The sequence below is a fragment of the Neopsephotus bourkii genome, unplaced genomic scaffold (assembly GCF_033783945.1).
Source record: "Neopsephotus bourkii isolate Nb327-2 ecotype Australia unplaced genomic scaffold, CSIRO-AGI_Nbou_v1 NB_234, whole genome shotgun sequence".
NCBI classification, from domain to species: domain Eukaryota; kingdom Metazoa; phylum Chordata; class Aves; order Psittaciformes; family Psittacidae; genus Neopsephotus; species Neopsephotus bourkii.
In genome coordinates, this window is record NW_026900744.1 from 16,439,434 (window position 1) to 16,454,807 (window position 15,374).

A 15,374-nucleotide genomic window follows, 5' to 3' on the forward strand; every position below is an offset into this window, starting at 1 on the left:
AGCAGGCAAACTGAAAAATGCAATGTACCAGTTGTGTGGGAAACCATGCTATTAGCTAATTAAAAAAACAAACCACCAAACAGCAACTGAGCAGAGATTCCTAAAATTCCATTGCCCAAACTAGAGGTGAGTCACCAGACAGACATCACTATGAGGATCCTACTTCAAGAGTTTCACCCCTTCCTTGCAGTCCTAGCTGTAAGCCGGGCTGAGGGGAGGGCAGCAGTCCTGGGGACCTCAGGCATGTCAACCCAACCCAGCTCCAGCTCCACCACCAGTACTGCTGCAAGAGGGCAGGGAGCACACATTGTGCCAGGGGAAGGACAATGGGGCTCTAGTGAGACAAGGCAAGGGGCACAAGTAGCAGCCAGAGCCACAGGACAGCACCCAAAGGAGGCTTTTTGCCAAACCAGAAGCCATGAGGAGAGCTGTTTTCAGTTTCACCTTCCCCATTCAGGTGGGCACAACACAGTCCTTCCCATGCTCTGCAGCAGCTCTCTAACACACCAGCACTCCTGAACCCCAGCCTGCTAAGCTCTCCCAGCCCATCATCACCTCCTTGCCTTGTCCCACTTTGCTGCACTGGGCTGTAGGAGAACACCAGAAGAGCCCTCTGCTCAGTATGGGATGCCCCCATGCCATTTAAGGATTATTAAGGCTTTGAAAAATACTTTCTGGTCTGAAGAATGAAGTTCTGAAGCCTTTGTTGACCTAGCTTTTTTGCACTGTTGGTAAGACCCAACTCTCCTTTCAAAAGGGCCATAGCATCATCTGCACTACTTTCACACAGCTGCATGGAGAGTTGGTGTTGAACCAGCACAAGACACACCCAAAAGCAGTAGCAGCAACTAAAAAAATCAGAAACTTTGGTTTAAAATAAAATTGAAAAGAAAGAAAGAGAGAAAAGGTAAAACACAGGTGAAAGTTGTCTCACGAGAGGGTATTTGCAGGGCATAACTCCACAGCCCTGGAGATCTCCATCTATATTCCCAGCTTTGTTTTCCCATTACAACCTTCATTGCACAGGACTCAAAATCATTCTCGTATGGTTGTTAAGTTTCATAAATAATGTGGAAGCTATATGCAACAGATACATCATATTCCCAGAAAATCATAAGAAAAGTTACATCAAATTAAAAAGTAGCTTCATGAATGAAGATACTGCTCTAAGTGCACTTTCCCTGCAAGTGCAGCCAGTGCCTCAGCGCTGGATATGAAGGAAAAAAACCAAAACAAACAAAATCAGATTTAAAAACTTAAGTCCGGTTTCAACCAGTCAAAACCGGGCCAAGCAGAAACCGAGTGTGCTCTCGGCACTGTCCCATGAGGGAGTCCCTATGACGGTTCATTATCCAGATAGGTTTGTATGTCCTTGTTGAGACTGTAAACAATCCTTCTTTCCTGAACTGTCCTCTTTATTGGCAAAACAAAGTAAAATATTTTATTTTTTTAAAATAGGACATTAAAATTAACCCAGAAGAAAAGAAATGTAACACAGTGAGCTTGTTGGAGTCCATAGGATCTGGTTTGGAAGAGCTCAGAAAACATGTTCAGTGTTTTCTCCTGTTTTCAGATGGAACTGTACCAGAGATTGGGTTACTTGGGGAAGAGGTGAACAGAATGAAAAAACAAAGAATGCGGAATAAGAGACCGTGGCCATCTCATGTGTTCACTTCATTCGCTAGGTCCTCTATCAATACCTTAGTGTCAGAAGCCTTGGATCTGGGGAAATAAAAGAAAAACAGAAAACACTCACTGCAGAGAAGTAATATCTATTACTACATACAGACAGTAAAACCACAGTGCATTTGGGGAGGGTTAGGGGGAGTGTTGCAGTCTCTCTCACACAGAGAGGGAATAAGCAGACTGCCGGAACTGTTTCACACTCCCACTCTCCTTGAGAATAGCAGTCTTATAAATATGCCCCATCCATCCCTCAGCATCCTCCTCCCATGGCACTGCTCACACCACCCCATGCGCAGACAATGCCCTCTGCTGGGCTGCACCCACAGGCAGCCGCGTCCACTGTGGCACTGCACCCACCCCTCCGCACAGAATGCCACAAACACTGTCACAGCAGGTCCACATCCCCTCTGCATAAAGTCCTTCAGTCTCTGCCGGTTGGTACTGGTCGCATTCACGTACTCTGAGCCAACGCAGATGTAAGACAAGCATGGCCCAAGGGCTGTGACTCAGGCCAGGGCACTCCATGTGACAGCCATGGCTTCCTTTTCCTCCCATCCACCCGTCCCATGCAGTGATGCAACAGGGGGATGTGCTGCAGGGATTGCACAACAGTCCTCACAAGCCCTGCTTCAGCATCCCCAGGGAGCCCAAGCTTGCCCCCTGGCCAAAGGGCAGGCCTCTGCAGCTATGCTGCTGGGACAGAAGTAATACTTGGATACTGGAGCATTCTGTGATGCTCAGAGCATAGGCACTGCAGTCAACAGGTTCAGGAGCTGCGGTACAAGGTGGGGAAAATTTAGGGTGCAAGAATGATGGGTGGAAAGAAAAAAAATGCATGGGTTCAGATTTGAAAGAGGAAAGAGTCTGAGATCTCATGTATGAAACCTTAATGAAAACTGAAATCCTGGGATGGTCTGAAGCATGGAAATGGGCAGTTGAAGAGAACCTCTCTTCTAAGTTTGCATTTATAACCTCTGGCGACTGCTACAGGCTATTTCTGCAGAAGAAAAGTCTTGCAAAGGGAGCTCCCTTTTCCCGTGGTTTACCAGAACTCCGAGATGATGCAAAGGATGGACTGACCTCCAGTCTGAGGCACATTTGTTTACTAATTGGACCTGTCCTCCCTTTGAATGACTATTTTGGCTGAGATCTTCACATGATTACCCAGTCCACAAATGGCCCTCACACATTAAGAACAGCCGCAATGCATGATTTGGTTTGTTGCACTGGAGGAGAGGCAAAACGTACTGTGAAGCAAGACGAGGTCTGCGCAAGGACACGCTCTGGCTGCGCTTCCACTGTTTGTTCTTGCGGCGATTTCGTACACCATCTTCCTGGTCCATCATCTGATCCAAGAGCGTCAGGTCATCAGCGTTGAGTGGTGCCACGGAGATGTCCCTCACGGCACGGAACTCACCACAGTTGTTCAGATGCTCGTTTTCCAGACGGAAGAAGTTCCACACAAACCTCCTGGATGGAGAAAAAGGCAAAATTACCCATTTGTTTCCATTTTTACATTGCCCTTGTTTGGTGAAGCACCTGGATACCACTGACTCTTCTCACTGATTAAAGTGCTGCTGGGAACATGCTGGGAGTACAGCAAAACAGCAGCACCTGCTACAACTTCTTGCCAGCTCTCTTGAGAACACCACCTCTGACAGGCTTATTCATTGTCCTAATGATGACAGCCCTTGTCTGGACAGCATGGAGGCACCAGGCGTTACAAGCTAAAGCAACCTCCACCAACCAGGTAAATGAGATTCAGCTTCAAGTTTTCTTCCTCCTGTCAGGAAGCTTTGGGGTGGGTTTCCAGCTAGAGTACATGTAAAGAGCCCTGGAACCGTGTAGGATCCAGACCGATGATGCAGAACCCAAATTCATGTTTGGAAAAGATGCAGAGATTTTAAAATTGTGACCTTGAGAATCAAGTGAAATTTCCACCAGGTCATTTTTAGGAGAAATTCAGTAAAAAAAAAACCCCAAACAACCAAAAAACCCAAACCCCTCAGGATTAGGTCTAAGTTTAGAAGAAACTGCAAATGCAGTTATGAAGGACCCACCCCACATTGCAACAGAGCCCTCCAGTTTTCTTCACTCTTTGGGATTAAACATTCCTGTTAGACCTAGTCTTCCATTTCAAGGACCAGTACCTTCCACATCCAAGGCACTTCCCATCAAGCTGATCTTATTATACAAATAAAACAAATGGAAAAGATAAATGAACTGTTCAGTCAGGCAGCCTTACCGGAATACCTCAAGTGGGGCAAATACAGTAGAAATGATATCCCCAGCATATGGAAAGATTTGCATGGAAGTGAGGGATATCTGGATGGTCCACGCAAAACGCAGGATCACGTCTTCTACAATGGCACAATAGTAGTATGCCTGAAGAACAAGACAGATAAACAGGACAGCTCATTGCACATGTTCTGCATACAAGACAGACCTCTTCAGGCCTTTGGGAAGATACAAAAATCGCTGGTCAAGTGCTGGAAAAGTTTACAGTATGAAACAATTTGTCTGAAACAAAAAACTCTACTGCTAGAAAACCCCAGCTCATAGCATTCAGAAACACCAGTGGCTAACTGCAACATGCTCTAAACTCACTGAGTTTTGTTAAAGTATTAAAGCCTTTCCCAATGTAAAAGCAGGCAGTATACGCACTTTCTGTGGGTAGACAATTCCTTCTCGAAGAAAGGTATTTTCACCAGCATTTTTGTCAAAGAGACCCCAGTCCATCTTCAGGTCCCAGATTAGGGTATAGCAAGAGCTGATGAAATAGAAGATAATCCACAGGTAGAAGAACACTTGGGTGTCACTGTGGTTTTTAGCTGGAAAAGAGAAGAACAGCATAATTCTGTACAACTTGAAGCATGTCGCTTCTTAAAAAACTGGCTGATTTGATTAGTGGAAATAACACCCTTTTTATTCCAGTTCTGGGAAAATCAGGCCAGCTAGCCTGAATCAAACCAAAAGCCTTACCAGGACCAGCCTGATATTGTCACATTTTACTTTCATCTCATTCAACATTTTGCACTTGGGATTGAAATTTCCTTATCTTGAAACTAGTGGTAGACCTGCCATTCTGACTCTGAACAGCAGGTGGAAGCTCAGGGCCGTATTTCACAAAAGGACAGGCTTGTACAAAGGAAAAAGCAATGAGGCAGTGCTCAGTTAGGAGGGTTTCGTAAGAAAATATTCTGGTTTGCATAAACAACTGTGAATTAGTGCACTAAGAGCCTGAATAAGGATGGGCAGCACAGGAATTTCCACTAGCCTTTTCAGAGATTGTGGTGGCAGGGGAAAATAAGCAAGAAGGTGGCAATACATTGACATACATGCATAAATCCTGAAGAAATCTCTGTACGGAGTTTTAAATACTCATATAGAACTCCTCTTTGTGAAACACAGGTCTATAGGCCCTGCTCACCAGTGGAAACTAAGTTGTTTCCCATTCACCCCTGAAAAGGCTACGCTGCTCAACTCAGCTAAATTTTCCTGCATCAGCTGGCTGGGTAAAAACAAACAGATCACATAATTCTGTTTGCTTTTAATTAGCAGATCTGGGTCAAAGTTTATAAAATTAAACCACATTATAATGCTTTGCAAGGCTGAGACACTTTGCATTTCACTGCTATCAGGAGTCTTTTCTCCTTTCTATGCAGCTACTGCAATTGCTCATTCACTGATTCTTTCTAACAAAGCAAATAACGCTTCTGGTACAAAAGCTGTAACGTGTTCAGTCCAAACCTGATGCCACATTAATTGACAAGTGTTTTCCGTATATGTGGCTTTATAGCAGCACAATCCCCGAATCTCATCACAGAGGGAGTAACAAGGCAATTTGCCCTCTTCTTCCCTTTTTGTTTCTGACAATTACAATATAAATGTAATGCAGCAATCCAATAAAATTAATGGAGGTGAAAATGAAAGGCATCGTGTAAAGAGTACACTCCTCCCATTATGCCTTTCAGGCTTTCTGGACATGATGTACAGGATATAGGTCAAATACACATGCTCATTCTCCTTTCAAAACACACCCCCTAAAGCAAACCTATTAAAGCCACTTATGCAGCAAAGCCTGTTTGCACTGAAGCTTCACATCACAGAGGAAAATGACACAGGACCTGCTGTAGCTCTCAGGCTTGACTACCTTCTCTGCTTTTGTGCAGGGCTGGAATCCTCTGAGCAGTACCTCAAATACCCCTGTGGCTCGGCTTTACCCAGTGACAGGTCTAGCATCACATCATCCACCACTGCCGCTGCAGAGCCATGACGTCACCTTGGAGCAGGCAAGCAAGTCCTGCAGAATATGGGCTCTGATGCCCAGGTACCTTAATGCTGCTGCTTTGAAACCACCTCTCCCATCCCTTTTTAAAGTGCAGCTGCCTGCAGAAAAGCAGGACAGAGGTGAGGTTTCGGAGCTTAGCAATCAGGGCTGTGCTGCAAGATTTCACTCTCCCCCATCATCCCCTCCAAAGCCTCCACTACATTATTTCAGGAAAAGGCAGATGCTGACATTCAGTGACTCAGAGACACTAAGCCTGTTCTTTCCAACATTATTTCTAGCTCATTAGATCTCCATGTTTAGTTCTCACTACCAGATCCTAAATGACAATTCAGAGACTATTAAGGGGTTAAGTGCTTTAATAACTACCCTGTGAAGCTGCGTGTTTCCTATCAGAAGCTTAGACTTGTGAAGACATAGGTCATGCTGTCTGGTTTGAGTTTTTTTTTCCTAATTCAAGCAAACCGAGTCTTGCTCAACATCATAATGAAGCAGGCATGCAGAAGGCAGCACAGACAGTACCATCCACTGCCATACTTTGGCCACATCCCTGGCATGAGCCATGCTCCGCAGGCACTGGGCTGAAGAACAGTGAATTGGCATTAATGGGCACTCTTCTGGAGTTCTCTGGTCACGGAGAGGTCAGTCTGGCCCTGACTACAATCTATGTAAGAGGCTATCAAAATTGTATCCTAAATTGGCAATTACATAGGCAGGTGATTTCAAAGTGTCCTGGGTTCAGGAGCAGCAGTCATTTTTCTCCTTCTCAGTAGCCAGTGTAGTGCTGTGTTTTTGACTTTCAGCCTGGGAACAATGCTGATAGCACTGATGTTTTTAGTTATTGCTAAGTAATGCTCCAAACAAGGACTTTCTAAGTTTCATGCTCTGCCAGGGAGGAGGGGAAGCTGGGAAGAAGCGGAGACAGGACACCTGACCCAAACTGACCAAAGGGGTATTCCATACCACAGCATGTCATAGCCAGTATGTAAACTGGGGGCAGCTACCCAGCAGGGCTAGATCATTGCTTGGGTAGGGCTGGGTATCGGTTGGCAGGTGGTGAGCGGTTGTATTCTCTTCCCTTGTTATTTCCCTTATCATAACTGGTGGTAGCAGCCGTGGTTTGTGTTATACCTTAGTTACTGGACTGCTCCTATCTCAACCCGTAGGATTTACATTCTTTTGATTTTCTTCCCCATTTCTCTGGGAGAGGGGGCAGGAAGAAGTGTGTGTGGGCGGTGTGTGTGAGTGAGCAGCTGTGTGGTTCTGAGTTGCCAGCTGGGCTTAAACCACAACACAAAGGTTCATGCTACTTCAACCTAAATTGCCTAAAGGTTATTGTGTGCAATTACAGAAAGGAGGAGTATGGGGATGAAAAAGGCCCAAGTAAGAAACCTTGTGACATTAACCTCATCAAACTCAGAAGGCCATGCTTGCTTCTAGTTAGGTTATCCTGGTGTCAACTCCCTTTCCCTGCCCCTTTGCTGCAGTCTTTTCAGTGGCACCTGGGGTCACGCTGCTTGCCCCTTGCTCCTGCTTGCTTTCTCACCAACCGTCTCTGCAATTCATTCATCTCCTGAAAAAAAAATCATTAAGAATCCAAATCACTCCCTGGTAAAACGCTCTAATCAGAACTAGCCCATTGTCTTCAGCCTTGGCCTTTGAGTCTCTTCCTTTAATCACTTATCCTCCTGTTCCTCCTGCATGCAATTCTGTTTGATACCTTCCTTCCTTCCGTCCTCATTGGTATTCAACTGGTGTACAGAAATATGTTACTGCTCTAGGCAAGCAATTATATCTCAGTCTCCACTGGCTGGTTCTAGTAGCCCTCTGCACTACTGCTCAAGGGGCTAGAAAATCAAGGCATTCATATTCTGTCCAGAGGCTCCATCTGCTCCTGACCTCCCAGTTTTTCAGAAGCAATTCATAGCTGTGCGTATGTTTGATAATGCCAGGGTCTATTTAAGCAGGAATTGTTTCATCCTGTGTTTAACGATGTGCCAGAAACCACCAAAAATCATTAGCGAGGAACAGTCTCAGGATGAGGGAAGCACTCTGGACACATGGTAGATCTCAGCCTCTCCAAGAGGGAAAAAAATCCAACTCTTCAACATCCCAGGGACTGCAGCAATCCTTCAGCAGCATAACAGCCAGTCCACCCAGCAAGAGGTGCATGAAGGACCTTTCTACTCGATGCTCCAAAGGGCACTGCCATCTAAGAACTTCCTAAGCTAGAGTTACTCAAAACAGCACATGCAGGATGAAACACCACCAGCACAAAACCTCTGTATGTAATGTTGCAGGTGCAGCTTCACCCTCCCTGCTGATGGGCAGATTTCAGTACCTGTTCGCATTACCATGTCTGCAACCTGGAGGTGTTCAGCGGTGGAGGCTATTCAAGCTCCCAGTGCCCTGCAATCTCCACTTGCTGCAAAGTTGATGGGAGGCAGCATACCACAGGAGCCATTTGCAACCTTCACCACAGAATTTCCATTAGCATTCTTAGTTTACCCTATTAAAGGCAATTCCACTAGATACAATGCACAAATAAACCTACAAATTGCTCCAGAAGGTCAACTAGGTAAATGATGGAAGACTTCCACCTCTGAACTGAAGCTGTGAATGGCCACAGTGCCAGAAAACAGCCAGAGGCACTTGCAGCAGCAGAATTTACTGCCTGCAAAAATTGCTGATAGACAATATCCTGGATCCCAAAACCAGCCCCAGGGGACACAGTATCTGACTAGTGTTCTAAGAGAATACTACTCCACAAAAATTATAGCCCCTTCTAAACACACGCAAGAGAAAGGTTGCTTTCCATCAAAGGTAGACAGCAAATACTACCCTGAATGCAGTTAATATTGACTTTTCTTCCAAATAATACTATCTGTTTACCCTGCTGAATTATTCTGTGGAATGTAAACACTATATAGTATTCAACACAGAAAAAAATCAATGCCATGTATTATTGAAGATCTGGACAAAAGCACAATGGCCCTCGATAAGCAGTCCTGGTGCGTGGCTTCTGCTGATGGTGAAAGCTGTGATAAAAGCTGTAAGAAACACGAGGTTATCAGGAAACACAGTCAGGTAAGCCCTGCGACATCAGACAAAACAGACCCAGCCGGAGCAGTTCTGCCTCCAGCATCAGTTAAAAACCTCTTGGTGAAGGCACACCAAATTCAGTCTCCTTTGGTGACCAGCCTTCAATCACAGATTTAAACAGAAACAAAACAAGAATACATATATTTACAGTAGGTTAGCCAAGCACAGACACTAGAGTACTGAATATATACTTTCTGTCACTCATTTAGCCTGGAGATGACATCTGCCCGTTAACTCCATCCCAGCACAGAACGGGAGGGCAGTGACAGGCAGAAGTGACTTATCTATGTAAGAACTGTCATCAGAATGACACCCCAAAGCATTTGGCTAACACCTTACTGAAGTGCAGTACTACCACTCCCTCAGTAATTACACATCTTAACAAGGGAATAGCAGCAGCATTGCCTTTCTGCTCAGCCAGCATGTACCATTATTTAATACTGATCAATGACAGAACCATGACATGACAGTGGACCTGATGCAGTAAAAAGGCAAATAACCTGGAGGAGCACATGGAGGACTCGCCATCGTCTGCTGATAGATTTTGTCAAATACCAATCATTTTGTATGAACAACCTTCCCATTAGATTCTGCAAACCTCTGCTTCAGCCTCCAGGCACAATTTAAAATGAAATACCAAGACACAGCACAGTGAAGAACTGTCAGGAGGCAAAACCTCGTTTCTTCTTCTAGTTAGATTCTACATTTGTAGAGCAGGGAAAACCCCAAATCATGTTTTGACTAAAAATCCTCTGTAGGTTTGCTTGCAGGATGATACAACTGTGTCTAATTGCAAGACATCACAGCAATCTAATTGCTTGTATCTCACAAACAAAAGAATGTGATTTAATTGCAAACAGAAGGAAGAGTATCGGTCATGACAGATTTGATACGATTCTTCTGGTGGCTTCTCTAGCATTTAAGTGTTCTTTAGGGGATGTTCAATTGCTACCTTGAGAAAGATGGAGTTTCCAACCTAAGCATTTGCCAGCAGTCTCACTAATAAGAATATCTGGATTCACAATCAGAAATAAATAGCATGGTAACCAGGGCCTTCTTCAGACAATCTAGGGACTGGGACACAACGTCATCTGCTACCTCTATAGAGCTTGAGATCCAAAAGCAGATTCCTTCAAAATGTAACAGCAATGAAAAAGAGATCAAAATTAAAAATACAGATGTCAGATGATCACGTCTCGATTTCTGCAGCACCAGACAACTCCAGACCTGCACACATTTAACAGGGGAATTGCTTCTGATACAGTCACTTGCTTTTCTTGAAATATTCCTTAAAAAGAAAAAAAGTCAGGCTTCCCCCTCTTAAGTGCCACCCTTTTTACTTAACACCTCATTCAGCAGAGCTCCTGCCACCTTTAACATAAAAGTATATTAAACGATACAAACAGTACCATTAGTCCACTTTCCAAATCCCAGCTATTAAAATCCATTTCTCAGCTACGATCTTGCGACGCAAACGCATGAATCATGCAGCAGCAGGGTGCTGAGGTTGCCTCTCCCCCACAGCGCGGCTGCCGGCACCAGGAATGTCCCGCTTGACATTTGCAGAACTACAAAGCACGGGAAGATTTCCCGGTGGGATTTCATGCCTCATTTGTGCTGACGTTCAGGGTGTGGTGTCAGTTCCCGAAACTTAACACCCCTTCCCAGGCTCCCCGCCAAGCACAGGCTGCCATCTCCTCTCCCCATCCCCACTCACCGCAGGCTGCCAGCAAGGAAGCTTCTGCCAGGACCTCCACCACGGTGGTCCTGCCGCAGCCCTGCTCGAGCGCTCCTCACCCTTCCTGGCTCCACTCTGAAGCACCATCGCTGGGATGGGTGTCTAAGCAATTAGAGGAGCTAACAAGCTGGCACGGAGAAACAGGGCTTGCTCAGGGTGCTGCAGAGACCCATGTCAAAGCTGAGAGGAGGTCAGAGGCCAGGATGGAAATGTTTGCCCATGGCAATGCCTCCAAGTCTTCACTAAATGACACTGCTGCTGCTGCTCCGATGAAAAGGATCAGAAAGACTGGCTAATGAACACAACTCATTACTGAAGGCCTCCTGGGCACGGGATGACAGGGTTTCAGACAAAAATTCATCCTAGCTCACAGCAATGTGACAGACATTGCATGTTTTGGCTCCAAATAATCATCCTGATAGAATTGCCACTATGATGTGCTAAGGCAAGCTGTGCAAAAGCTACAAGTATTAAGAAAAAAGCCAGTTAATCCCATTACAAAGTTTGTTTTACTTCAAGAGGTTAATCTGAGCACTCTATAAGGCTCTTCTGACACCTAAATCAAATTATTTGCTTGCCACAGTGCTGACAGCTCTTCCAGCGCCGCGAAAGAGGTGGAGAGATGGAAGACCTTGTACCAACACACACAGGATAAGCTATTGAACAGGACCTCACAAATGCTACTGACTTCGTTCTTTTGTGAATGTTGCTTGGGTTTTGTTTTGCTTTTAAATTTTGTACTTAAAAATAAAAGTCGACTTGAATTATGTATGTCCAGCTATTTTACCTTGCCCCATGTCCCATTCCCTAGAAATGAAATTCTCAGTTGAAGTACTATAAGCTGTTGCAATGATGTCTGATTTGTGTAAAAGTCATTTTACATAGGCCCAGTTCTCACATCATCTTGTTCCCATCTCCTGCTGGAACCATTTAGGATCACAGTTAATTATTATTCCACTTACCAGCAAATTCACTCCACAGGGGTTGCACCCTGCAGTTACTAATATGGTAGCAACAAGGGCTCAGTGACACAATCCACGACCCAGTACTTCAGCCGGCAGAGCTAAGGTACAATCAGCTACTCTCCTGCAGCAACCAGTGCAAGTTTGATGTTACCACCATCCTCTCCCCACCCCCCTTCCTGCTGTGCATCACCATCCTTCATCTGGAAGTCATGCCCCTCCTCAGGGAGCTGCAGCAGGACAGACCGCAGGAGAACCAGTGGTTTGCTCCACCATGAACTTGGCCGGTATCACCACTGGTAACAACTGAAGCCATTATGATTAATGAGGAATGGGCAGCAGTTACAAGACCTGGGAATCGTTCACTGTATTTTCAAGCAGCAGCACATTCCCCATTCATCTTCATTTGGTCAGACCTGGTTGAACCTCCCTGTTAGTGAGGCATGGTCCAGCACCTTCCTGCAAAAGCCCATTAGTCGAAGGATGGCTCTTGTCTTAAGCAGCTGACATCTCTATTCTGTGGCAAAGCAAGGAGTTTCACAGTTTTCTCTTACACTGGCTTTAAGCAAAACAAATTACGCACCATTTCATCAGAGGAGCCTGCTTCTGAAGCAATGATGAGAACACAGAAGCACTACTCTTTAGAGACAGCCCTATTTAGTCAACTTCCGTATTTTTAATTACTATCAAATTCCTGGGTCGTTTAATGAGAAAAGTGCATGGCAGTTACATTATCTCAGACCAACCTAAGGCTCTCCACAGCACTTCCAAGCTGATGACAGCCAGTGCTCAGCCGTCACATGGAGTAACTGGAAAGGGTATGGGAAGTGATATGGAAGAACTGATGCTTACTCAAGTTTCCAGGCCATGTGGATTAAAACTTCGGTATAATTCAGAGGATAATAAATAGCTGGACACTATCGAGACCACAAGTACTTCATTGAATAAGGTGTATAAATCAAGCTGACAATAAAAACTTAGAAAGATAAACTCCCAAATAGCCAGTTTGAATCTAGTACTTGTGCTTAAGTTCAGTAACGCATTCCTGAAAAAAAACAGGGTAAACACACAAATGCTCATGCTGAAACAGCAAATCCCACAAAACCAGGAAATGGTGGAACAGTACAAAGCACTCAAGAAGCTCAGTTCTTCCAGCACAGAAGCCAAATCTGTATTCTATGTGAGTCAGGTATTTCTGACGACACCATGTGAGTAAAAGGCAACAAGGTAAGAGAAAATTGACAGACAATAGCAAAACCAAGATTTGTCTCATTTTGTTAAAGAGTAAAACTGTAGCATAAATCATGCATAAAGCTTAAAACACAATCGCCACTGTTAGAGTAGTACAACACAACTCCAGTTACACTCTTTCTCATAAGAGCCGAACACCTAAATATAATAATCCTTTCCTACAAAGCCTCAACCAGGTCCAAATGAGGAATGAAACCAAGGCTGGCTATTCTAGGTATGTCAGTGTACCACCCTAAATGCAAACACACTTTATACAAGAGGGGATCCCTGTGGAATGACAGGATAAGTTGGTCTGAAGTGGAAGCAGTTATACTGGTGCATTTGTCACAGTAAGCCCATCTGCTTTTGGCAGAGTGAAAACACTGCAAAAAGTTGTGCATCAAAATAGCACTGCACTTGGGGTAAATATTCTGCTGCTGACTCAGGCATAATTGTTTCCCCAGCATCAGGTAGGTTTCCACATGGCTTAAATAAGGCAATGTAACAGTCAGTTGGCTAGCTCTGGGAACAGCTACTCAGCACTGCCAGGGGAAGCTAAAGCCAGCACTGAACTCCTTAGGGCAAAGCAAGGCAAGGAAAGAGCTGAGTCAAAGGCTTCTGCTCAGCCGTGCTGCGAGCAGGAAGGGACTGGCAGCATGCACTCCAGTTGCTAGGTAGCTCAGAGTTACAGATATGCCTCATTTGCCTGTGCTAACACACCCCGCAGGACTATATTTACAGAACACGGCCTTTGCTTCTCATTCCTTTGAGTGATATAAAAATACTGAGAATTCTTCCTTTGGGAGCTCAGCAACAGTTGCCCTTGGGTTGCTGCTGTCATCCCTGAAATGTGGTGGTGCTTCTGAGCTGTGCTGAAGTGGGCAGCTTGAGTTGACTCTTGTCCATGCTTCTGCTGCCTGCTCTGGTCTTATTTTATGGGGTAGGCTACTCTCACTTCAGCTTCACTAATTCAAATGATATCTGAGTATAGAGATGATAGCTTGGAGTCAACTCTGTAAAATTAGTCTAGTCCCAGCACAATAACATTGCTGTTTGGGAGTGAAAACCTAACAGAATTTACCTCAATGTCTTATCAGTCTAACATCCCAACTGCAATTAGCAGAGAAAATTGCATTCTGCATTTAAATAAAGGAGGAAAAGGAAAGAAATGGCGTCTCTGAAGGAAGGAAGAATCAGAATTATGCACTGCCTGAGCACTATGAATTATTAAACAGTGATATTTTGGTGAAACAGAGATACTCATCAAGAGCCCATAGCACACTGTGTTACTGGGGGGGGGTGGGGGAAACTTCACTACAGGAGGCTTGGAGAAGGGAGTATCACATATGGCCAGAACCACCATACATCATGTAACATAATAAGGTGGCATTTGTACATTTGTTTAGCTCAGGTTGTTTTCCAGCAAGCATATGAAAACACAGCACAAGAATGCTGTAAGTGCACTCTATGAGAATTAGCTGGCTTTCAATGCCAACAGACCCTCCCTACCTGCATAATTCCAGCTGTAAGTTTTTCAGTGTTCAAAGGAAGGGAGGAGGACAGGCATTTTCAGAGGGCTGCGATGTCCCCAGGACTCCCAAATGGAAAACAGGCACTGGTGTGCATTACCTGACCTCCCAAGAAAAGCATGCCAATTACCCTCTTGTCCTGGCAGCCAAAGCTGTCATTCCAGGGGTATAAGTCACAGGCTTGCAAAAACAGGCCCTAAAGACGGTTGAAATAAAACTTTTGTTACCCCAGCCAATTAACAGGTTCATTGCTTACTGTAATTTAGAGCAGGTTTAATGAGCAGGGATCTTTACCAATTGACGTCTGCTTTGGGAAGTGCTCGCTTTCTTGATAGCAAGCAGCTAGCCCCCAACAGATGTTCTGTAGGTAAGGATTGGTGTTTGTCTCTGCTATCCTTAGGCAGACACAGAGAAGGTGTGGGCGAGCAGTGCATCTATTTTCAACAGCAACATCATAACAACTTGATGATAGACCATCTGATTCCAAGTTCAAAAAGAACTGGGGATCTATGTAGAGCACACAGATTAAATTGGATTCTTAACTGGTGCAGAGTATTACAAAGTGCATTTATGGAAGGATGGGAATAGGTCTACAGGGCTGAAAGGACATAGCAAGATCTTTAGGCAGCTCTGAAAAGCGGCTACAAGCCCAGGCACAGTAACATTGACAAAATGTGTGCTAATGTGTAACTTTCAAAGGCCACAAAGCTTCCCGTTTATTTTGTACGATACCAACAACTACGTGCTATTGAGTTCCACTAACAAAACTGGACAGGCAAAAGCTGGGAGTCACAAAGAACTCCCAGCAACTGGAGCAAGTCCTGTGCCTACCTCATAAA

General features: G+C 44.8%; 1 protein-coding gene across 2 annotated transcripts in view; it reads right to left on the reverse strand.

Moving 5' to 3' along the window:
* Positions 1-1,394: 1,394 nt before the first annotated feature.
* XPR1 (xenotropic and polytropic retrovirus receptor 1) overlaps positions 1,395-15,374 on the reverse strand; it is a 109,319-nt gene continuing 95,339 nt past the window's right edge. The window contains exons 12-15 of one of the 2 annotated variants that reach the window (XM_061345563.1): positions 4,351-4,517; positions 3,932-4,071; positions 2,935-3,156; positions 1,395-1,722 (exon numbers count right to left, since the gene is read on the reverse strand). In XM_061345563.1, the coding sequence (XP_061201547.1) occupies positions 1,662-1,722; positions 2,935-3,156; positions 3,932-4,071; positions 4,351-4,517 (590 nt within the window). In that variant the 3' untranslated portion in view covers positions 1,395-1,661. Of the gene's footprint in view, positions 1,723-2,934; positions 3,157-3,931; positions 4,072-4,350; positions 4,518-7,400; positions 7,548-15,374 lie in introns of those variants that run through there. The other variant, XM_061345564.1, reaches the window with a different exon arrangement.